Source organism: Venturia canescens, chromosome 7 (genome assembly GCF_019457755.1).
Source record: "Venturia canescens isolate UGA chromosome 7, ASM1945775v1, whole genome shotgun sequence".
NCBI lineage: Eukaryota > Metazoa > Arthropoda > Insecta > Hymenoptera > Ichneumonidae > Venturia > Venturia canescens.
This window is the reverse complement of record NC_057427.1, coordinates 2,820,086-2,844,715: the sequence shown is the minus strand read 5'-3', so window position 1 is coordinate 2,844,715 and position 24,630 is coordinate 2,820,086. Positions and strand designations below refer to the sequence as shown.

The 24,630-nt window shown below is 41.7% G+C and overlaps 2 protein-coding genes across 10 annotated transcripts; both read left to right on the top strand.

Annotated features, from left to right (window-relative positions):
• The first annotated feature begins 843 nt into the window (after positions 1 to 843).
• Positions 844 to 4,337, top strand: alpha-PheRS (phenylalanine--tRNA ligase alpha subunit). 2 transcript variants are annotated; one of them, XM_043425141.1, is made up of 8 exons: positions 844 to 1,201; positions 1,322 to 1,662; positions 1,972 to 2,193; positions 2,261 to 2,376; positions 2,485 to 2,669; positions 2,756 to 3,117; positions 3,209 to 3,336; positions 3,638 to 3,779. In XM_043425141.1, exons 1-7 carry the CDS (start codon positions 1,061 to 1,063, stop codon positions 3,312 to 3,314), a joined length of 1,473 nt encoding a protein of 490 aa, XP_043281076.1. In that variant the 5' UTR covers positions 844 to 1,060; the 3' UTR covers positions 3,315 to 3,336; positions 3,638 to 3,779. The 2 variants fall into 2 exon arrangements, with proteins under 2 accessions (XP_043281076.1, XP_043281075.1); XM_043425140.1 differs by having other exon boundaries at positions 845 to 1,201; positions 3,209 to 3,310; positions 3,638 to 4,337.
• Positions 4,338 to 5,024: 687 nt separating this feature from the next.
• Positions 5,025 to 24,499, top strand: HUWE1 (HECT, UBA and WWE domain containing E3 ubiquitin protein ligase 1). 8 transcript variants are annotated; one of them, XM_043425112.1, is made up of 29 exons: positions 5,026 to 5,637; positions 6,858 to 6,943; positions 7,034 to 7,252; positions 7,362 to 7,601; positions 7,775 to 7,837; positions 7,921 to 8,211; positions 8,377 to 8,648; positions 8,798 to 9,074; positions 9,250 to 9,903; positions 10,028 to 15,126; positions 15,309 to 15,429; positions 15,525 to 15,630; positions 15,726 to 16,004; positions 16,093 to 16,237; positions 16,407 to 16,560; positions 16,650 to 16,926; positions 17,014 to 17,166; positions 17,431 to 18,901; positions 19,044 to 20,015; positions 20,114 to 20,451; positions 20,528 to 20,629; positions 20,704 to 21,072; positions 21,206 to 21,481; positions 21,552 to 21,740; positions 21,868 to 22,055; positions 22,138 to 22,271; positions 22,415 to 22,580; positions 22,674 to 22,864; positions 22,995 to 24,499. In XM_043425112.1, exons 2-29 carry the CDS (start codon positions 6,899 to 6,901, stop codon positions 23,095 to 23,097), a joined length of 12,894 nt encoding a protein of 4,297 aa, XP_043281047.1. In that variant the 5' UTR covers positions 5,026 to 5,637; positions 6,858 to 6,898; the 3' UTR covers positions 23,098 to 24,499. The 8 variants fall into 8 exon arrangements, with proteins under 8 accessions (XP_043281048.1, XP_043281047.1, XP_043281046.1 ...); XM_043425111.1 differs by having other exon boundaries at positions 15,309 to 15,435; XM_043425108.1 differs by having other exon boundaries at positions 15,294 to 15,429.
• Positions 24,500 to 24,630: the final 131 nt, after the last annotated feature.

Below are 24,630 nucleotides of genomic sequence, written 5' to 3'. Positions count from 1 at the left end.
TACATGAACTCACGAACATCGCTGAGCGTCTAAAATACGTTACTTTCGTTCGACGATAAATTTCTGTACATTGTCGAGTAAGAAATCGTAATCAAGAGTCAAGATCAAGTTTGTGTTCTTGTGATTTCGCCTCGAATTTCCGTTGAACAAGAGTTTCAAGATCAAGACTAGAGAAAAGAGTTACAAAAAAGAAAAAAAAAGAAAGAAATTGAATGTATGATGTGCCCGAAACTCGTGCTTATCAACGATTACAATTGTAGATATTAAATTATGTTTATCCAATAAATCGCGATCGTCGAGCATTTTTTTTCTCATCGTACTTCGACTTGAAATGTCTATAAATTATGTTTTCCAATGGTTCATACATGATACATGAACGTTGTTTATTATGAAAACTGGATGTTAACCAGTACATTCCAATTCCATCAGTGTAAAAACAAAACAAATACGAAAATAATTGTACCATACAGTATAAATCTGATCGTAGAGCTCGTTTTTAGCGAAAATAAAAAATCCTTTTGTTGCAAAGTTTGGAAGTAAGTATAAAATAAATAAAAATGTGAGATATACGAAAACTGATGAAAATGATTTCTCATTCCCTTCCTCTCACTTTAGTAATTGCATTATTAGATATCTCCCTCATTTCGTAACAATTCTTGGCCAAATCTTTACCAAAATTTGTTAACGTGAATGCCCAATGTTTGAATAATGTCACGTGACGTATTATCTGTGACATTGATCTATGGTGGATACTCATAAAAATCCCTAAGAGATGGCGTAACGTTGAAATTCCCAGTCATATGTCTAAAAAACGTGGTAAATTATATCAGGTACATACATGATTAACGTCTCCTCCTCTATATAACCGTAATTATATTGTCGAAACTCGGAACGTGCCGGCTGTGCTCTATTCTTACCTTACACACGTAAGAATATGATAAAATAATATTCTTGCAATATTTATTGATACATTACTTTCATCTTACGTCTCTGTAGAATCTTCCGATTATTTCGGAGTGGAAATTTGTTCTCTCGAGTTATTATGTACTAAGAGTTAAGAATGGCAAATAAATTAGTAGAGCAAGTTTTGGAATATGTAGCGGAACACGGAGAGGCCAATTCGTTAGATTTGGTGGGAAAAATTGACGATGATCATCAGAAAATCATCGGGGCTATCAAAAGTCTACAAACTCTACCAGATGTGAGTTTTTGTAGAAGATGAAATGAGTTTTCGCATAGAGCTTTCACTAAAAATTCGTATGTCACGTTAAGAATTTTGCGTATCGTTTTCAGATAATTTTATCTCCCTTGTATGCTTCAGGTCATCACTGTTGAACAAACCAGTGGGAGAAAATGGGAGCTAACGGAAGAAGGCCAACACGTTGTTGAAAATGGAAGTCATGAAGCTGTGCTTTACAATGCTATTCCTGAAGGCGGTATCGTGCAGTCAGAAATCATGAAAAAATTGCCGTATGCCAAAGTCGGTTTATCTAAAGCACTTCAGGCCAGTTGGGTCAAACTTTCTAAGAAAGATGGTGCTCCTTTTCTCGATAAAAATATTCCGTCCATTGTGGATACTACTCAAATACACTTGAAGAACCTCGATGATGTTCCTGATAACGTCAAAGCTGAATATAAGAAGAGAAAACTCCTGCAAGAAGTGTAATTTCATTCAGAACATTCTTTCTCAAATTGTTGCTACAGAATACTTCATTTTTTCATTCTCAATGAATTTCAATTGAATCACATCAAACTTCAAATCAAACCTTTTCACTGAATTTTTGTGGTCTTAGTACGTTTAAATTTTTAAATATTGGGCCAACTAAAATTTGGGCTATTCTGAACAAATTTTTGAAATCTGGAAAAAAATGGGTAAAATAAGAACCCGAGTTAACTTGGCAAAAATTGTGTTCCTATGTTGTTGCATTGAAAAAAGTGACTCTTGTGTATTAATCCAAGTTTCCCTTGCAGCGTAATAAAAAGTTCAATCGTAAGGAAAGGACCGAATTTCAGTACGAAAATCGAGAAACAAGAGGCTGATTTGACCGCAGATTTATTAGTGAGTGGTGCATGGAAGGAAAAGAAATTCAAGCCCTATAACTTTGATGCTCTGGGCACTGCTCTTGAAGTTGGACATTTACATCCATTGTTAAAAGTTCGTGCGGAATTCAGGAAGATTTTCCTGGAGATGGGGTAATTTTTAATTATGTAGATATCTTTGAGGTTCGTAAAACAATGTTATATATTGTTAATTTTGCAGCTTCGCAGAAATGCCAACAAATAATTTTGTGGAAAGCTCGTTCTGGAACTTTGACGCTCTTTTCCAGCCTCAGCAACATCCGGCTCGCGATGCACACGACACTTTCTTCATTTCCAGTACGTTCATTATGTTTTAACAGATTTCATTTGTGAAGAAAATATAAATTACCTCTCGCGTTTTAATTATCTCACAACTTTAACGATGGATTTTTTTTTCGGATACAGAGCCGAGAACCAGTGGCAATTTTCCCAAAGAATACATGGAAAAGGTGAAAAAAGTCCACAGCGAAGGTGGCTATGGATCTCAGGGGTACAGATACGACTGGAAAATTGAAGAAGCCCAAAAAAATTTATTACGAACTCACACAACGGCCGTGAGCGCCCGAATGCTTTATAAGCTCATGCAGAAAGTAAGTTTTTTTCTCGAGGAACTTGTAAAATACCCTTGAAAACGAGCAAGTCATTAAATTTAGAGTATTTTCTGTTTTTTTCGCAGGGTGAATTCAAACCTGTGAGATACTTCAGTATAGATCGGGTATTTCGTAACGAGACTCTAGACGCTACGCACCTTGCGGAATTTCATCAAGTAGAGGGTGTAATCGCTGATTATAATTTGACATTGGGAGATTTGATCGGCACACTTTACGAATTTTTCAAAAAGCTTGGTATCGAACAGCTAGAATTCAAACCAGCTTACAATCCTTACACCGAGCCGAGCATGGAAATTTTTTGTTTCCATAATGGACTTGGAAAATGGATTGAAATCGGAAATAGTGGAATGTTCCGACCGGAAATGTTATTACCAATGGGTTTGCCGGAAAACGTCAATGTTATTGCTTGGGGTTTGTCTTTGGAACGGTAAATAATTTCTCTGTGAACGAAAAATCTTCTTTCATTGTCGGTCTAGACGTGTGCTATATTTTCTCATTCGACAATGATATTTTTATAGGCCCACGATGATCAAATACAACCTGAACAATATAAGAGATCTGGTTGGTTCTAAAGTTGATCTACAAATGGTCTATGACAATCCCGTCTGTCGACTCGAAAAGTAAATATCGTTTACAATCCTATAAGGTATTTATAATTTTTACTGAACGGAGACAAAAATCAGACTTCGAAAATGATCAATCAATCTGTACAAATTTTTGTCGCACTTTTGCAAGCATCACAAGGTTCTGAAAAAATCCCTTAAACCAAAGTTAGATTATGCCTAAAATAATTTCGCATCCATTTTTTACGCAATTAAATTGACGGTCGTTTAAACATGAGTCCTTTTTTAATTAAGAATTTTCAGCTTTTGTATAATTGTTTTTTGAATGCGTTATTTCAAAAAACTAAACTGCTAGCGATTGTATTGTTTTTCTTTCATTTACAGAAGCGGTCCGAGAATTCCTTTACGAAAAAAATTACAACAGTCAATAAAAGAGTTGACCGAACCGTCAGGGAAACAAAATATTGTCATATTTTGCGATCCAAAGTATCCAATGCATTGTTTAGAATCGCTGCTTGGATTGGCACGAGACAAGCTAAAGCCACATGTGAAGGTTTACATTCATTCTTCGGTGTTCGAGAAGAGCTCAAAATTAGAACATTTTTGCAAAGAATTTCAAACGGGAGTTGAGAATTCGGAATTACAAATAGATTTTATCTGGAAATCCGTGGGGCTTGATCCACTCGCGAGATTGCCTGGAAATTGTGAAATTCATGGTTTAATAAACATAGCGAGGTACTTGAATCGTTTGTTTGAAGCTAAAATTCCTGGAATGTTGACGTACGAAAAAAAAGGTGCGAGTTATGCGAGTAAAGTAGACTCATTTCTGGATAGTATTCATGGCATTTTGCACGGAGTTGATAAAGGTAGATTAGATGCTATTAATAAAAATAAAAAAAATCGTTATATCCTCGGAGACGAGATATCCCTCGCTGATATCATATGTCACTCCTATGGACTAAATTCGAACTATCGATGAGAAGGAAACAAAACATTTACACAATGAGGATGAACGATCTTGTGTACCAATAAAATATATTTTCACCCGAATGTAAAACTTGAATAAAATATTTATTATACAGGATTTTAATGACATTTGAATGTCGTCATGATTATTTGAAAACTTATGAATTGAAGCTGTGTAGCGTTGTCTTCAAGCCGTGGTGAGTTTTCAGAAAGTTTATAGAAAATCTTAATTTCCTATAAATGGTCAAAACAGTGTAGATAGCAACTTTTCGAGTTTTTTATCAGAAATAAAACTTCAAGCTTGAAAACGAAATATATTTTCGTTACGATCGGATTAAAATACATTTAAAAAAACAGTTGCTGAAACTGATGAAGAATAAAGAATATTATCATTTTGCAAGTCTTTGACGCCGTATCTCTTTTGACGCGTATGAACTCCTGTATTTTTTAAACAATCCGAAAGTATTCCAGAATATTCTGAATAGTCGAATCTTCCTCGAAAATTCAGTACATCTACAGAATTTATGAACACGAATGAATTGGATCGAATATACCAAAAGTATCTCGAGTCTCTAGTCTCTAGCCACACTACTATTATTCATATTGAAATACTAATCAACAATTGTTCGAAAGGTGTTGTTTTTCCATGAAAAAAAAACACTAAAAAAGAAGGCTCTCGCGCTCTCTGGCGGTAAAAAAAACGTTTAAAAGTTCTAAAATAATCCGTCGCTGGTGGTGATGGTGGCGTGGTGATCGCAATAGTAGTGGCTGGCCGGATCACGGTTAAAATGGCGACGATCGGCGGTCAGATTGGCGCTGGATGACACGGAGGAAGTGCGCGTACGGTTCAGTGTTATCATATATATCTTTCGCAATAACGAACAGAGCTCGAAAATAAAAATAAAAAAAACAAACAATTTAAAAACCGTTCGCAAAAAATCGTAATTCAACTGGTTGGTTTTATAAATATAAAAAAATTGTTGATAATTAGTGTTTGCTGATATACAACATCGCTTCGAGGAAAAAAAAAAAGACAGATTCAGAGAGTCTGTGTGCGTATGTGCCCGTATATGTGTAAGTGTGTGTAAGAGTGAAAGAGAGAGAGACACACAGAGACAGAGACCGTTAAGTGAAAACGGTGGGTTGCACGAGAGAGCACCACCGCTCGTGAATTCTCGTTTCGTCCTGTTTTCCTAAGTTATTTTTTTTTGTAATTGTGTCAATTTTTTCGTGTGTTTTGTCGAAATACCGTTTTTTGTCACGTTAACGCCGCCGTTTCGTACGGCCGCGATGCCCGTTACGAGTGGCACGAAAAATCCTGACGAGTGCATCGGGATCGTTGTCGACACGAGGCTTAATAAAATCACGAGCATCAAGCAATACGTCGATGATCCAAGAGACAGTGCTTTAGTCGTTAGGTAAGGAGGAGAAGGAAAAATAAACTACATATGTATAAAAAAAAAAGGGGCTATAACAGTACCAAGGATTGCGATGTAGGAATGAAACATAAGTGCTCATTCGTTATTTATTTGTCAACTAAATCGCGAAGTTTAATGAGCGCAAAGCGTCGTGAGGCTCATCCAACTATCTCCTTTTTTTCATCCAACCTCCCTCTTTCTCTTCTTGTTCTCCCTCCTACTCATCTCTGTCTTTCACCCTCTCTTTCTCACATTCTCTTTCTTGCTCTATCGGCCGTTCTCTCTCTGCGAACGCTCGAGACGTTTCTCGTTCGAAGTTTTCTCCCGTGTGCCCTCCTTTATAACCGCCATTTCCGCAAAATAGCCTCAATTATTATTTCCTTTTCATACCTAAAGTTGACAATCCGATCGTCGATCTTTCGAGCGATACGGGAGGGAGGGGGAGCGAAAAAAAATTGCGTCTCGATGTGCTCTTCGCGAGGGCACGAGACAAGGATAAATCGTGAAAGACAGACTGACAAAGACGAAGATAGACCAAGAGAGAAAGCGAGAAAAGGGAGAGAGAAAAAAATAAGCGTTATTGCGCGAGGTCCGTGACTCGCGCGAAGCCCTCTTTGTTGTGTTGACTCTTGTAAAAATTCTCGAGGAAAAATTTCACGGAAAGCGCGTTTGATAGGTTATAACTGGATTGCAGTAGGCAACTCTTGGTAGTGTGCGAGAGGCCAGTCATGACGATGCAACTTGATCCAATAGAATATCAACGAATTTAAAGTCGTTTTGTCTTTTGAAACTTCGTGGTTACATGTCCTTTTTTTTCCTTGTGAACTTTTTTTTCGTCCCTCCGTCTGAAAATTCAGCTCGGCCTCTTTGTCGTGATTTTTTTTTTTTGAGATGGTAAACGAACACGCTGAGACAAGTACGTGAGTATATCGTGAATCGCGAGCGTGACGCAACTCAAGATTACACTTCCAATCGTATTTATTATTTTATTCGGTTCGTTTTTTTTCGACCATTTTGCCGATTGTCGTGCCAAGCTGGCAATTCAATATTACGAATTTCAAGGTCATTATTAAATTAGGAATTTTCACGTAGATTCAAACGTTGTTTTTTAAATATTTTCATTCATTTTTTATATTATCCCAAGGTGATTCTTTGAAATTTGTACCAAGTTCAACTGCTAGGTTATAAAACACGTTTTTGTGTTCTTTTTTCTCTTACAGTTACTTTTAGTTCGTGTTCTGACAAGAAGTAATCCTTCAGGATGAAGATCGACAGAAGCAGATTAAAAAAATGCACCTCCGATGCGGTAAGAAACTAACCTCAACCAAATTTTATTTTATTTTATTTCTCTTTGTTTAATTTTCTCATCCGGACAACCTTGTTTTTTACTTGATAGCCTGCGGAATGCCAGGCGCTCATCAGCAAACTCAGATCTTGCTCGCACAGCGAACTTCTGGAGGAATTGAAACAGCTGGACGCTTGGACTTTCGGAAAATGCGAATTGTTCCACTGGATAGACGTTCTTGATCTAAGCGATAGTATTCTCGAAGAATCTGTCGCCAGAAGCCCTGACAATCCTTGGGAACTTGCTTGCGATCTGCCTCAAAATCGAGAGGTTTTTACTTATATTTTTCTTCAATTTATTAATTTTACAAAATATCGGAAAATCATTTAGATCAAAATCACTTTGAAAACAGTTTATTGAATTTCATTTCCTTTTCCAGGCCAAAGAACTTCTTCTATGGGTTCTTCATTTCACATCTCTACTTATCGAACACTCGTTCTCTAGACATTTGTACAACAGCATGGAACACCTTGTGACACTATTGTCCAGTTGTGATATGCACGTTGTTCTTGGTGTTTTAAATCTTCTGTACATGTTCAGCAAACGAAGCAACTTTATATCGCGTCTAAACAATGAGAAAAGACAAGCACTGCTCAGCAGGCTGAATCACTTGGCTGAGGTTCGTAGTTACCAAATGAATAAATGAATAAAAACAACTTGAAGATTGCTCCAAGTACCTTGACTATTTTTTATGGTTGTTAAAAGATAACTTCACTTTACACCACTAATTATTCAAGCAATATTATTAAATTGTCTAAAATGACCGAATATTTTTCTTTCTCATATCTACAGAGTTGGGGTGGTAAAGAAAACGGTTTTGGTCTAGCAGACTGTTGTAAAGAACATCCAGAGAAGGTAAAGTCGACTCAAATGTTTAAAAACTGAATAGAATGCAAGAAAATATATGAATTGAAATTTATAAAGATCGTATGTATCAGAGTTTCCCAGCCAGTGCAACAACCCTTCACTTCGAATATTATGCGGAAAATAATGCAACTCCGACGGAAGGAAATGCGAGCTCTACGACAACAACGACGACGACAACGGGTAACACGTGTACAACGTCGTCCACGCCAAACACGAGTATCAGTGGTTCAAGCACCAAGAAAATGGGCCAAACTAATCTCGTGACTTATATACACATCGAGAACGTCGATAAACTTGGCAAAACGCCAGCGCAGATAATGAATGATTTGTTGAAAGTTTACAACGTTCCGCCCGATCGACAGGTCAATATTTTTTTTCAAAATTTCCCATACTCATTGGAAATCGATGATCAAATTTACTTTTCTTCCATCAAACCCATCGATAATTTTTCATTGAGGATATTTGGTTTTGATCAAGAACACTCATTTAGTTATTGTAGTTATTAATATATTCTGTATTTTTTACAGATGGCACTTTTAACACACATAAGATTGGCTCACAGTTTTTCGGACTATCGAAGACGATTGCAATGCGTACAAGCTCGGCTGCAAGCTCTCTCAGTTCTCGTATACAATAATGCTTTGCAAGAAAATGCTCACAGCCTTCTTCACGCTGGTCTTCTCGAAGAACTCGTGGAACTCCTCGAACTTCCTTATCCACATCTCGTCGAAATAAGAGCTGCTGCACTGCGTACACTTACCAGTATAATTCATCTCGATCGCAATCCTCATTTCCCCAAGTGAGTTCAAACTTCGTCTCCATTGACTTTTCATCAATGTGTCCAAACTACTTTACCATTTTACATGTCTTTTATCGTTTAATATATAACATAGAGTTGAATTTTGTACCTGAAAATAATAAATCGATTAATGATTTTTTTTTTTACAGAAAACCCGGTTCTCGTTTAAACATGATAATCGACGTGACCGGGGCGAGTTCCTATCACGGTTTTTTACCGGTTCTCGTTCGTACATGCATCACGACTCTGACTTCACCACAACCGGATGGTCAACCTTTCCCGTTGCCGTTAGCAACGGCGCTGTTCAGTTTTCTTTATCATCTCGCGAGTTACGAGGCCGGTGGTGAAGCCTTGGTCAGTTGCGGCATGATGGAAAGTCTTCTCAAAGTGATCAATTGGCCGGGCACCGAATTGGAACACATTACGGTTAGTTGTAGTTTTATTAAATCCTACCAATTTTTCAGAATCAACGAAACAAATTTTTTATGCCATATCAATTTTGGAGGACAACGGAAATGTTCGTAAAAGTTTCCACTAGGAACATAAAACTCGGAAGATATTCCGGATGTTTCATTACTTGTAAATTTTTATGAATTTTCAGTTCGTGACCCGAGCAGTGCGAGTAATAGATTTGATAACGAACATCGATATGCAAGGTTTCCAAGCCCACGGTGGTCTGGGAAGTTTTGTAAACCGTCTTGACATGGAAATAAATGTGTGTAAAAAAGAACAACCGTTTGAGATCGAGCCGACCATGTCGTCGAATCAAGAAAACTCCCAGACATTGAGGGACACGAAAACTGGAGAAACCGGTGATGATCCGGGTCCATCGCGTTTGTCAAACGAAGTATTCGCCGATCACGAGGAGGCCTCCAATCCAATGGAGTTTTCCGAGGATGAGAACACGAATTCGAAGCCTGAGCCGAAAAGCGAACAACAACAGGACTTTTCGGCAGCCCGTTCCGGCAAAACTTGCTTACCTCAACGAGCCGCTCTCCTCAAATCAATGCTGAATTTCTTGAAAAAAGCTATTCAAGATCCCGCCTTTTCAGACAGCATCAGACACGTAATGGAAGGGACTTTACCATCTTCGTTGAAACACATAATCAGCAACGCTGAATATTATGGACCTTCATTGTTTTTACTTGCTACGGACGTCGTCACCGTTTACGTGTTTCAAGAACCCTCATTGTTGTCCTCTCTTCAGGATAACGGGCTCACGGAGGTTGTACTTCATGCTCTTCTCGTCAAAGACGTGAGTAAATTATTTTGATTATTTCAACATTCATTTAAATCGGTCCTCAGTGAAAAATAAAACTGATAGAGTCTTCGTAAAAGAAGGTATCCGCAATTATGAATGGAATTTGTTTACTTTGAAGGTTCCTGCAACGAGAGAAGTGCTAGGATCATTGCCAAATGTGTTCAGTGCCCTGTGTCTAAATCTTCGTGGCCTCGAGTCATTTTCGAAGCGACGACCCTTTGAGAGAGTGTTCAACGTGCTTTTATCGCCGGTTTATCTGTCAGCGATGCGTCGTCGACGCAGTGCGGATCCTTTGGGCGATACAGCGTCGAATTTAGGTAACGCGATGGACGAATTGATGAGACATCAGCCGTCGTTGAAGTCAGACGCGATAGGAGCGATAATAAAGTTGTTGGAAGAACTGTGCGTTTTGGGGTGCGATCCACGTTACGTGTGCTGGCGAGCGGCCGGGAAATCGGAGAATTCGCCATCGAATACCAGCGCGAATAGTCGGCAATCGTCGGGGCAATCAGTAGGTGTCGGAGTCGGTGATACGGGAGGAGGAAGAGGCGGAGGTGGAGGAAGCAGCAGCGACGAGGAGGAAGAGGATGAGGAAGAAGCGAGCACGAGTTCGCACCCGCAGCGAGAGGATCAACCTTCGCCGTCTCCGGCTCAACCGGGACCGCCGCCTCAACCTCGAGAAAAAACTCCAATAGCCCTGGTCGATTACATTCACAATGTGATGAAATTTCTCGATGCTATTCTCAGCAACAATACGACCGAAGATCATTGCAGAGAATTCGTAGCCCAGAAAGGTCTCGTGCCTCTTCTGTCTATCCTCGGTTTACCAAATTTACCGGTAGATTATCCGGTCGCTCAAGCCGCTCAGGCAGTTGCCTCCGTTTGCAAAAGTATTTTGAACCTAGCGCACGAGCCTCTCGTCCTCAAAACCGGACTTTCTCAATTGAACGAAGTTCTCAATCTGCTGAAACCTCTTCACAATCACATGGAATCACCTGGAGGCTCAGTGCTTTTGCACGAGCTCGCAACCGCGCCGAATCTTGAAACAGCTTTCACGAGCGATACCGCCACGCCTCTTTTACACGCTATGAACGCTGCCCACGGCTACGTCGTCATGTTCGTTCATGTTTGTCGCACGAGCCAAATCGAAATGCGAAATTTGTCGATCAATCATTGGGGTTCCGATCTCGGGCTCACAGTACTTCAAGGACTCTCCGAACTCTACATGTCTCTCGTATGGGAAAGCACTTTGCTCCTCGCCCTCTGTAGCGACGATATCATACCCGCTGGTTGTGACTTTGGCAAAGAAGACATGGACAGACTATTGCCACCGGAAATGAGAAATGAAACCAGCTCCGAAACTCCCGTTTGGCCGAGTAACGTCGTCGCCGTTGGCGATATGGGCAGCAACGGTATGACCACAGCTATGGAAGCTCTTACCACCGATCCACCACCGATTTCCATGGAAATCGATGAGAACAAACAGAGCGTTGTTGCCTCAGACAGAAACACACCGAACGCTCATCAACTGAAGTACATAAAACCTCTCCTCGGCGCCTCCTCGAGATTAGGACGCGCACTTGCCGAATTATTCGGCCTCCTGGTCAAACTCTGCATGGGTTCACCGATAAGGCAACGCCGAGGTCAACAATCGCCAATGATGCCAACAATCCCGAATTCAGCAGCGCGCGGCGTCGCTTGCGCTCTTAACATCCTTCTAACTCGTGGATTATCCTGGGACAAACTTCCACCTTCACCGATACCAAAGTTCAAGCTTACTTTTCTCATCTGCTCAGTGGGATTCACGTCGCCCATGTTGTTTGATGAAAAACGCCATCCCTATCATCTGATGCTCCAGAAATTCGTGCAACTCGGTGGAAGGAACGCTTTTTTCGCGACCTTTCGTTGGGCCCTTTCAGGTGGAGGACAATTCGCATTAACGGAGGGACTTGAACATCCTAACCTTCCGGACGGTACAGGCGAATTTCTTGACGCTTGGCTCATGCTTCTCGAGAAAATGGTCAATCCGAAAGCAATTTTGGACTCGCCGCATGTTGGACTTCCCAAGTGCACGGGTGTCTACAACGCGTATCGATCTTTCGATCCTATCAAATATCTCACGGACATACACAAAAAAGCTTTCGAGGCTGTGATGCTGATGTGGGGGAAGAAACCATTGAAAAATTATGGTGCTCGTATGACCGAATCCATACTGTCGATCCTGCGTCACATACTCCGAGGCGAGAAAATCATCAAAGAACGCACGGAGGAGGAAGAAGGCGATGAGATTTCGGGGACATCGGGAACAGCGACGAGCAGCAGCGCGACCGCCTCAACCAGAACGGGAACTCCCGCAGCAACGACCGAACGTCGCGAGGAATCCGATCCCGAAGTAAACCCAGAACATTTGCGGCAACTGATGGACATGGGTTTCAGCCGAGCTCATTGTATCGAAGCACTTCTGCACACTCTGACCGTTGAACAAGCTACCGATTATCTCCTCTCAAACCCCGCGACTTTGCGCAGGTCCGAGGCCCCCTCGGGAGACGCGAATGCCCAGGGTCTGATAATGGATCTCGAGATGGTCGACGACGACCAAATAATGCACGCGATCGCCATGTCCTTGGGTGATGACGACCCTAAAAAATCGACAGCCCCCGAAGAACCGGTAAAAGAAGTCACCATTACAAAAACTATTGACGATTTCACGCACAGTGCACTCGAACAATGTCTCAACCTTTTGGATCTTATGCCCGACACCGTTTATCGTATTTGCGATCTTCTTGTGACCATTGCCAAGAGAAACGGTGACGAATGGAGGGATAATATGTTGCGTCAATTGATCCGCGAAATTGGTGATTTGGTCGATCATTTGATCGGCATAGCTGAGACCCAAGACGAAACGGCTGGTTCTCGTCTCGTCGAGTGTGAAGAAGCGAACAAGGTCGCCGGTCGCATATATCTTTATACTCTCTTCTTCGAAGGTACTTTCCAAGAAATGAGAGTCCCGTGTGCTCAGATCGTCGAGGATTGTTCGACCCTAGACAAACTCGTGCGTCTCTTGGTCGTCAGCGAAGGCCCTCTCACGAGCAACAAACAAAAAATCACGAAGGAAGCTGGCAAAGAAAATTCTACCACAACGAAAACACCAAAATGGCTCGCACCTCTTCTCCTTCTTATCGATCGTTTGGAAAAAGTTGCGGTTCTCACACAGAGAAAACAAATAATGCACAAAGTGACCAATCGCGTATGGAAGTGGTTCGATCTTTCTACAGGAAAATGGACGCCCTATTCGCCCATGAATAATCGATTGATAAACGAGGCTTATTGGGCTGGTGAACCAACCGTAAGAATTATTTGTTCGAGGCGACGTTATCTCATCAGTTTCTCGTGCATGACTCAACTCAACGAGGACACCGATAACAGACGACCGATCACAATGGGCTTCAAATTCAACTCTACGAGCAACGAGGACGCCAGCTCAGGTTCGGACTCTAACATGGACACGGAGGAGAGCCCTACCGAGGAAAAACGCAATACCGTCGTTCAAGGACTCGATCCCAGCATAGCGCCGAGTATAGTCCGTGCGTGCGTCAAATTACTCGCTATACCCGTAGACCGGGACGCTCTTCACGCTCTTATGAAAGTTTGCCTTCGTCTGACGCGAGACTATAAAAACGCGGCTGTGTTTGCGCGCGAAGGTGGTGTACAATTGTTGCTCGACATGACCCAAGCCAGCAGTTTCATCGGATGCGTCAGTCTGAGTACCCTTTTGATACGGCACACGATCGAGGAGGAGAGAACTCTTCGTTTGGCTATGGAAAAAGTAGTACGCTCTCGTACGCAAATCATTATACCACCGGCTTACAAGGAAATACTATTTATGACCCGACAAATAAGCAGTGCTGTTTGCCGCGATCCCGAACTCTACCGCGATGTTTGCGAGAGCATTTTGCGAGTAGATGTGGGAGTTCTGAAGCGCGACGAGGTCGACAACAGCCTCGTTGTCAAGGCATTGCCTTCTAATCATTCTTCGGCGATGCCAATGGTCGAAGAAACCTCGATAAACGTTATTCACGATTTATTGAACGCTCTTATTAAACCCGTACCCGTATTTCCGGAGGAAAACACTGTCGCTTCAGGCACACCGACTGGAAGTCCCGAGAAAAAAATAAATTCCCAAACCGCTTCGAGCATCGGTGCTACCGCGAGTACAAGCAGCAGCAATTCGAGACGCGACATTGTAAGAAACAGCGCAACCTCGACAAACGGACCCCTCGACGATGACGATCAGCTAACGCCGATGAAAATTTATCCCGATTACGTGAACAACGGCAAAATCGAGCCCGAAGAAGCGAAAAAACCACTTTTGCCGAAATCAGCGATTTTGAAAATGCTCGCCGAATCCGTGAGATCTTACGGCGCCGTGGCTAACTTAATTGCCGAACATTCGTACCGAGCCGGACAGAGCGAGATGGTGCCCGAAAGTGTTACCGCTCTCGGATTTTTACTTGACAAACTACTGCCGGTTTTGCCGGAGAATTCTGGCGATCGGCAATGCAGCAGTATGGCGAGAATGGTGATTGCCGCTATCGCCTCGTGCAACCATTCACCCGAGGCTCAAACCATTCTCGTTACCGAGGTCAAAGCTGCACTTACCAGGACTCTCGGACTTCCCGAGTGCTCTGAAAAACACGCTCAATTGCAATTACTCATTGGTCTCATATCAACCATGATCGATAGTTGTCCACCAACTTCGCAGACACAATTGCGTACTCCGCTCAAGGTTCATCAGTACAACAACGTTAATTACATCGTAAGAATAATGCTGAGAAAAGGCATCATCACGGACTTGGCCAAAATACCACACAGCCTTGATCTTTCGAGTCCCAATATGGCCGGCACGATAAATGCTGCGTTAAAACCTCTGGAGACGCTCTCTCGCATAATCAATCAGCCTATGCCCGGTGCGGTCAACAACAAATTACCCAAACCAAAAATTCGCATGGTTCAGGAAGAACCGATCGGTGATCAGACCGGAACCACCACTTCGGACGCCACTCATGCCGTCGGTGAAGAGGCTAACGAGGATGCTGAAAATACCGAGCACGATATATCCCTCAATGCCGAGAGTCTCGAACCAACTTCGGAGAGTCAAGTCCACGAGGAAGGCGACGAAGCTGCACTTGAAGATATTATGGACCAACTTCTCGAGAGGTAATTACGCTAATTCGATCTTTATATGAAAACACCAGTGAAGATCGCATGCCTAAAAATTAAAAAACAAACATTTTGATCACAATCACTGGTGAACTTGCGCACGATTTAAAAAAAATAGTTTAAGCCAATCTTCAGATAAAGTCTCAGTGTTGATAATCCAGCAGTGTTTTATTCCCCAGAGACGGCTCGGCCGTGACGGAAGAGCCGCAATCGAGATCTCATAGACCAATGGACATCGACGATGAGAGCCTGGCCATGAGAGATGGCCAGGACGATTTTGATCCAACTCGCGACCCAACCGTAAGAGTTACGAGACGTTAAACCTACTTTTAGATCAATAAGTATATTCATTTTCTTAATGGTAGACTCAACTTTTTTCTCTCGTCATTACACAGGAGGATTTGATGAGTTCGGACTCGGACTCTGACGGTGATCCCTCTGAGGATAATGAAGACGAGGTTCACGACGATGAGGATGAGGAAGAGGAGGAAGAGGATGACGGTGAGTTGTTAATTTATCTGTTGAGTAAAAAAGATTGATAATATGAGAATAGGAATTCGTAATTGATCGCGAAAACTGTTGATGCTATTTAACAGGCGAAGAGAACGAGGAGGAAGAAGATGAGGACGAGGAAGGCTCTTCGAATTATGAAGACGAGGGTGGAGATTTATATGATGATGTTGGCGAAGGAGTTTTCCGTATGTTGCCGTCAAACGAAAGAGACAGTGGCAACGTCGTAATGATTCATCACAATTATGACAATCCCGATAATAATGCCGCAAATCCAGCATCAACGAGGCCGAGTCACTCCTGGAGCACGAGCTTTCCTCTCCCACTGGGGCTTTTCGAAGACGTACCGGTCACTGAGAGCAACGGTAAACACTCGTCCACTTTTTCTCCTTATATTTATTCGAATTTCGGTTTTTCCATTTACGTTGTTTTCACGAATGTATCAAATTTCAGGTATCGGCTCTCATCCACTTCTGATGGCTCAAAGCAGTCTCGATACTGCCAACGCGCGCGCTCCGCGACAGCTACGGAATCGCAGATACCAATATCTTCAATGGCAAAATCCACGAAGTCCAAATCCACCAGTTATTTTACAAAGGTACGTTATATTTCTATCGAAAAACAAGTATTTTATGAGATTAAATGTTTTATTATCTTGAATTTACATGTTTAATTGATCTCTATGTATTCTTTATTTCTAGTTGATAATTATCCCCAATTTCGTGCTGAATTTTATTTTAATTCATCCAGTTTTGAAAATCAATAAGATTTTTCCGCAGGCTCCTAGTACCAGCCGCTCAAACTTTACCATTGGCAGCAAGTCAAGTATTGGCTTCAACTTTCCGCGATACCCGGGTCGTCGTGATGGACAGCACTCTCGGTATTCTTGGAAATCAAGAGGAGGAGCAAATTGATCTTGTGGTGAGTTACGAAAGCCTTTATAATAATTGTAAGAGAAATTTAAAATAAAACAAAAAAAAATATTTTAAACTTGATTAATAATTGGTCAGGACCAGTCGGGTTATTTGTTCGGTCCGAGTCTCGCAGCGACCCTCAACAACATACCAACAGCTTTGCATTGGTGGATCGAGGAGAGCAAGCTTCTCGATGGAGATTCTCAGCCAGATTGTTGCGTCGGTGTCGTTCACAAACTCGTACCGGGTCTTGAAAAGCGAAGAAATGCAGAACTCGCGGAACGAAAGGAGAAACGTAAAAAACAACATGGCGCGGAAAAGGAAGCTGAAAAAGACACGAAGGAAACGAAGGAAGCATCGAAAAATGGTGAATGTGCGTTTCATTTTTATAAACCATCCTGCACTTTGTCAGTCTAAATAATGATGATTTTTCACAACATTTTTCTCTTTTTTTCTTTAGCGGGAACATCAATCCTCATACCAACTGAACAGCAACAACGGCCATCCGGTTACATTATACAAAGGCCCGATAATACCAGAAGATTCATAGCTGCAGTCGAGGCTGCTTTTGAAACGGTCCGAGTTGAAAACAACCGAGACGACAACATCATTGGTAATATTGAAGAGCATCTTTTTTTATTGAATTATGATTGCATGCTCTGTATTACAGAGAATAATAATTTGAATTTGCAAAAGGTTAACGGAGTAATTCGAAAAATTGATGATAGTTCGTAGTTTTAAATATCGAAATTGGATGTGTCAATGTGTAAAAAAAAGTATGAGCTAGTTAAAATTCATGGATAATCAAATATATTTCCTTTGAGGATCATATGAATCGCAGTGCTTTCTAATATTTGGTTTGTTTTTTTATAAAAAGAAGTAACTGGCGAGATGGAAGTGACGGTGCAAGATGATGAGGAAAGAACGCCTACGCCTCCGCCGCCTCCACCTCCTCCGCCTCCTCCTCCGCCGCCTCAAGAGCAGCCTCTTGAGGTGAGAGATCCGCGTCTGGCGAACCGTAACGCGACGCTCGAGCTGGCCGAGAGTATAATTGACTCTGTGTTACACCCGAGTGCCGAGGAAGCGATGAGGCTGCGTCGTTTAACGTCGAATCGCGAGGCAGATGTGCCGAACGTTGTGAGATTGGAGAATAGGAACGAGACTTCGAGTCCATTGCCGGTGCCTTTGTTGAGTGATTTTGTCCCGCCAGTGGAGGAGGAAGCAGCCGCTAACGAGTCAAGAGATCCGCATGCTTGGGTGCAAAGGCTTATCGCATTAGAACACACGAGACGCGAGAGAAATGCTAACGTCGTGGTCAGCCAAGATCCAACTTCGTCCACGTCCGAGAGTAACGATACGATTCTCGAGGAGGCTCCAACAATTTCGGAACAATCGACACAATTCACTGTTACACCGAGTTCCGGTTCACAGGCGAGTTCACAAAGCTCCCAACAGCAACCTCAACAGACCAGCGGTAGTCAAGAATTACAATTGCCTGATGGCGTTGATCCGTCCTTCCTGGCGGCTCTACCAGAAGAAATGCGCGACGAAGTAATCGCTGAACATCTCAGACTCCAGAGAATACGTCAACGCACACAACCAACCGTCGTCGAAGAGGTCACTGGTCCCGTCGAGGTCAATCCTGAATTCCTCGCTGCTTTGCCACCCGCGATACAAGAAGAAGTTCTTGCGCAGCAGCGCCTCGAGCAACAACGTCACGCTGCCGCGTCTGCCAATCCCGAAGATCCCGTCGATGCTGCCGCCTTCTTCCAAAACCTACAACCCTCCCTCAGACAAGCTATTCTCGCTGATATGGAAGAATCACAAATTTCCGTTTTACCCCCCGATCTCGCTCAAGAAGCTCAAAATTTACGTCGTGAGTGGGAAGCTCGTAATCGACACATGATGCAAGAAAGATTCTTGAATCATGTCAGTCAAGGAAACACCGCCCTTTCGAGTATTCTCAGAACTTCTGGTAGAGGACGCGGTGGCACTCGTTATTCCATCCACTCCGTACCGCAAAGAGCCCAATGGCAGTCTTGGAATACACGTGGTGAAACTAGCATTTCTCATCAAAGCGCCGGCTTAAGATTACGCGGCAGACAACTACTCGATCACGAGTCAATGGCCTGCCTTCTCGTTCTTCTATTCGTTGACGAACCCAAAATCAACACCCTCAGGCTTCATCGAGTCATTAGAAATCTTTGCTATCACGGCAGCACGAGGGAATGGGTCGTCAAAGCTCTTTTAAATATCATGGAAAGAAGCAATGACGAAAACAAAGATATTATGGCGGACTTTGCTGGAAAATTCAAGAGGAAAGGATTACATCCTGCGATCGAATATTGGTAAGTTCGCAAAAGTTTGTTTTCAAATTCAACGTTCAGAAATTCGATCCTTGAAACTTTAATCTTTGTGTTAAACAAGAAATTGACTTACAAACTTTGTTGATCAGTGTAATTAATTTGATTACCTTATGTTCTCTCGCAGCTCTCCAAAGTTAACGGAATCACGAAACAATTTGCAATCGTGGTTGAACATAAGCATAGACGCGGCACTTGGCTGTAGGGCGAATGTTTTCCACGTAGTGAGGCACAGTGGCAAAAAGTCCGACCGTCAGGGCAACGTCATAGCTATACATCCACAAGCTGCTCCAACAGTTTGCAGACATACTCTGGAGCTTTTGATATCCCTTGCTAAGAGTTTCCCGGGCTATTTCGTTCCAACAAAATCGAAAGACAACGACGACAAGAATAAGGACAAAGATGCTAGCGGTGCGAGCAAAGAAGAAGGAAGCGGAGCGAAACCAAAATCAATGACGAAATCGGGCAAAAGCGACTTACCGGATTTCTGGGATATGTTGTTGAAGCTTGATTCTTGCGCCTCGAAAAAAGGCAAATCCGTTACAAGAACTCACTCGAATTCGATCTTGGGAATCGAGCCTGAGCAAGGATTGACCTCGTTCGAAGCTTCCGCTTTGGGTCAATTAATCTCGATGCTCAATTGGTCCGTTGTGAGACGAAGCAGCCAATTGACCGACAAACTTTTGCGTCTCTTGTCTTTAATCTCGATCGGCCTTACCGAAGTTAATTCATTTAGACGTCAGGATAGTACGAAAAACAAGAAAACCGAACCCAGCAAAGAACAAAGCGTCGCAGCACCAGAAGGCCATCTTCGTCTTGCCGTTCAAGTTCTCACTAGTAAGAGCTGCTCCGAAGAAGGCCTTGAAGACGCCACCGCTCTTCTTCTTAATCTTTCACACTGTCCCGATCCAACTCGACAATTGATACTCAAACTTTTACTTGAGGGAGCAATGGAACTCGCTAATATGGTTTGCGAACATATTAATGATTTGATGATGGAACTGAAAGTGTTGAATCGCGAATTGCGTCGAAGAAATTCGTTGGAGGAACAACCCTCTACAAGCGCAGGCGGATCCGCACGAGGAATTCTTCTCGACCGGTGAATTTTATATTCTTAGTTCACAATATTTTCTTAGTGTTTTTCTTTACTTCTAAAATATTCGTTTTACATTATTTTTACTTGTTTTCCAATTGTAGGTTTACACACGATAGTGTAATTGTGACTGCGCCCAGCAAAATAAAAGCTGGCACTGATCTCCAGCTACCATCGATGAGTGCACTTGTCAGCAAGACATCTAGTCAGGCGTTCTTCTTACGGATACTTAAAGTCATTGTACAAATAAGAGAGGCAGTGCGTTTAGCAAACAAGAAGAAAACCGAAGCGGTCACAGACGCGATATTAGCGGCGTCAATATTTTCCACATCCACGCCGACAACGACAACCACCACAACGACAACAACAACTACGACGATACCTCCACTACCTACGGGAACTGCAATGGAAACTGCGGTACCTAGCCAACCTCGAAAAACACGTGAGTATATAACTCTATATTCGACCCAAGAAAAAATGGTGAAATAGTGAAAGAAATTGATCGAATCATTTGATAGAAGCTGTCACAGAAAGCACGACGGCTGATAACCTAGCGATGGACACGGCTCAAGCGACAACCGCCCAGACCGAATCCTCCGAAGGATCATTTTCACGAAGTGGTAAATCAAAAACTAACAGTTTTTCCATTTGGTCGAAAATAATTCATATTAATCAATACTCATCCAATTTTTAGACGAGGAAACCCCGATACTTCCGCTTCTTAGCGAAAGCCTCGTGCTAGACAACCTATGGGAAACATTAAGCGCTTGTTTACTGGAATTGGAGCATACACCCGATCATCATGCCGTCCTCGTTCTGCAACCTGCTGTCGAAGCTTTCTTCCTTGTACATTCTTCCTCGAGTACAGCATCCCGAGAACGCAACAACGAGGGCAACGCCGAAACTCGCGAAGTTGCCCCTGAAATGGCACCAGTCTCCCCCATTTATTCCGACAGCGAAGGTACCTCGCAACCTGAAGCCGCCAGTAATACATCTTGGGACATTACACCCACACCTCAGAAGGCCTTACCGTCCGATCAATTAAAGTTCCTCAAGTTTGCAGGTAATTTACTATTTTTCCAATTATAATCGATCTTGCTCCCATTTTTCAGCTGTAGAATCTCATTTTTTCCCTATAAAGAGAGTTAAAACTAATTATTATCAATATTTGTTAAAAAAAAAACAAAATCTCACAGAAACCCACCGAACGGTTTTGAATCAAATACTTCGTCAAACCACGACTCATCTTGCCGACGGACCATTTTCCGTTCTCGTCGATCATACGAGAGTCTTGGACTTCGACGTTAAGAGACGTTACTTCAGAACCGAGCTTGAGCGAATGGACGAGGGAATACGACGCGAAGAGCTCGCCGTTCACGTGCGTAGAAGTCACGTTTTTGAGGATTCGTTCAGGGAACTTCATCGTAGAAACGCAGACGATTGGAAAAACCGATTTTACATTGTGTTCGAAGGTATAAAAATGAAATTATTTGTTTAACTTATCAGCGAGTCTTCAACTAACGACTGTTTTATCGTTTAAAGGTGAGGAAGGACAGGATGCCGGAGGTCTTCTCAGAGAGTGGTACGTCATCATTTCGAGGGAAATTTTCAATCCCATGTACGCCCTTTTCACTGTTAGTCCCGGCGATCGCGTTACGTACATGATCAATTCGTCGTCGCATTGCAATCCCAATCATTTGTGCTATTATAAATTCGTCGGTCGTGTTATTGGTGAGTAAAAACGAGTGAATTTTTTTTTTCTAAGCTCTATCACAAGCCAAATTCACGCGTTAAAATTATTAGCAGTTTCCATTCACAACACTGTTTTTCAATTTAAACAATTTTCGAAACAAAATAGCGAAAGCGATTTATGACAACAAACTACTGGAATGCTACTTCACGAGAAGTTTCTACAAGCACATTCTCGGGATACTTGTAAAGCACACGGATATGGAGAGCGAAGACTATAGTTTCTACAAAGGCCTCGTTTACCTGACTGAGCACAATATTTACGAGCTTGGTTACGAGCTTACATTTTCGGCGGAGGTACATTTTCACACTTTTTTTTGTCACTTATTGTTGTTCATTTAGTTTATGGAAATTAATTGTTTGTCCGATGTAATCACAGGTCAATGAATTCGGTGTGAACGATGTGAGAGATTTGATACCAAATGGACGCAATATTGTCGTTACGGAAGAGACCAAACTTGAATATATCCGGCTTGTATGTCAAATGAAAATGACCGGAGCTATTCGGAAACAGTAAGTTTATTTTTATTGTGATTGTGTTTTCGGATCTTTATCTCCATATTTTCGTTGTTCCTGCAACTGAACCGTCTTTTGAAGAATTTTTTTGGTTTTTCGATGCAGTGTATCTGTAACGTGAAAATTGTTTACTTCTTCAGGCTTAACGCATTTTTGGATGGTTTCTACGACATTATTCCGAAACGACTGATTTCGATATTCAATGAGCAAGAGCTCGAACTCTTAATAAGTGGATTACCAAACGTCGACATTGAAGATCTTAGAACCAACACGGAATATCATAAATACAGTCCGACGTCGTTGCAGGTAAGAGTCTCAGTAAATCGATTGTTTTATAAATTTGACAATTTCAGTTTGTTTCTATTGGGTGAACACGTTCGATTTTCATTTGCTTAACAGATTCAATGGTTTTGGCGAGCCCTCCGTGGTTTTGACCAAGCTGATCGTGCGAAATTTTTGCAATTCGTAACCGGCACGTCAAAAGTACCGCTGCAAGGATTTGGAGCGTTAGAGGGTATGAACGGTGTTCAGAAATTCCAAATTCATCGGGACGACAGGTCGACGGATCGGTTACCTTCGGCACATACGTGGTTTGTATTAGTATTTTACATCCTAAAAATCTTCTGGAAATTCCATTTCTATTAATAATTCATACATGAAGATGTAAGAAAAAATGATTTTTCTTGTGTTATTAATTTAGAATAATAAATCGCCTTTCAGTTTCAATCAGCTTGATTTGCCAGTTTACGAGACTTACGACAAGCTGCGTAGCAACTTACTTAAGGCAATTCACGAGTGCAGCGAGGGCTTCGGTTTTGCATAAGCACGCGCTAAGTGGCTATTATTATTCCAACGCGTGAAGGTCCATCGTCAAGGCGACGAAAGTTCGGGAAACTCAATAAGGAGATTCAAGGAGAGAAAAAAAGAAAATAAGAAGTCCAGTCCTGTTCATTGTTACGTGTGTCCGGATTCTCGGGCGTGTCGGATAACATACGTAAAAAGATACGAAACTATGAATTGACATGAGTGAAATGGAAGGCATAGAATAAAAATCACAGCCGTGGAATCGATGTGGCAAAATGATTCAAGAAAACAAAAACCAGAAAATCACCCGCCTCTTCTCTGCTCTTCAAGAAGAGAATATTCAGTCGGATTACTAAGAGCCCATACTCACGCGTGTATGTATATACTATAATGTAACCGATCGAGAATGTAATTTAACCAATAATCGATTTACGACGCTATCGCTATCCGAATATGTCAGAGTTTATTTTGTTCAGAAGAATCACGATGATAAATGCTAGAGCTTTTGAATTCATGATTCAACGAGATCGCGAGAGCGCGTAATGCGTCGGTTTAATTAAGACTCGTGCGTGCAAAAGTGGTAAAAATTAAAAAAATTAAAGACGAATAAGGAGGAGGATGATTGAAGATTCGAGAAGAAAATAAGAAACGGGAAGAAAATAAAACTAGGAAGTTCACGTATAAGTGTAATAAGTAGGCATCTTGGCACGATTAAGTGGCAAAGGGGGGGAGGGAGAGGGATTTAATATAAGTCGATAAACAAAAGAAACAACAATTATGTAATATACTGCGCTTAAAATTGATCAGTGACGAATCCCACACACTCACGCATTGTATCCGGTTCGATAGCTCGAGTCGTACGTCACGTTTGAAGTTACAAAAGAAAAGAAGGAATTAATAAAAATTAAAAAAGAAATGAAAATTACCATCGACCGCCATTCTCACGGGGTGGCGGCGTTTTTTTAATTTTGTCTCGTCTTTGTTTTTTCGCGATGATCGTACACGAGCGGAGAGAATGAGTCACTGAAACCCGAGCGAGAAGGAGATAAGAGAGTAAGAATGGATGAGTGATTGAAAATGTGTGAACGGTGAAAGCTTGAGAAACGAACAATATTACGGAACAGCGAAGAGCCTAATAAAGAAATAAATGAAAGCAAAAAAACACAGCAGAAGAAACAAAAAATGAAATAACACTATCCACATCACGAACGATATCCTGTCCCTCGACAGACATATGGTTGTACACTATTAGTATTAATAATTATAAATAATTTGTAATGCATAATGATACTTTTTAAGTAATATCATTTTAATATTAATCTTTCGAAATGTGATGTTAAAAACGAAACAAAAAAGAATAAACGAAATTGTACTTTTTTCTCCCTTCAATTTTAACGGAATAAAGTTACAGTTCAAATGAGCATCACTATTCACCATATTAGTTGAAAGTTTGAGATTCAATTGAAACGCGAGAGAAAGAGAGATTAAATTGATAATACGATAATTGATAATGCACAGATTATAATGTCGCTTTACTGTGGGGCTCCCCTCC

What these genes read in the sequence shown, in the direction of transcription:
- alpha-PheRS (XM_043425140.1), top strand. Translation starts at nt 1,061, where the DNA reads ATGGCAAATAAATTAGTAGAGCAAGTTTTGGAATATGTAGCGGAACAC. An exon ending in TTTATAAGCTCATGCAGAAA is followed by an intron (nt 2,670 to 2,755) that starts GTAAGTTTTTTT and finishes TTTTTTTCGCAG; the next exon opens with GGTGAATTCAAACCTGTGAG. An exon ending in TGGGGTTTGTCTTTGGAACG is followed by an intron (nt 3,118 to 3,208) that starts GTAAATAATTTC and finishes ATATTTTTATAG; the next exon opens with GCCCACGATGATCAAATACA.
- HUWE1 (XM_043425105.1), top strand. Translation starts at nt 6,899, where the DNA reads ATGAAGATCGACAGAAGCAGATTAAAAAAATGCACCTCCGATGCG. An exon ending in AGCATCGAAAAATGGTGAAT is followed by an intron (nt 16,927 to 17,013) that starts GTGCGTTTCATT and finishes TTTTTTCTTTAG; the next exon opens with CGGGAACATCAATCCTCATA. An exon ending in CATCCTGCGATCGAATATTG is followed by an intron (nt 18,902 to 19,043) that starts GTAAGTTCGCAA and finishes GTTCTCTCGCAG; the next exon opens with CTCTCCAAAGTTAACGGAAT.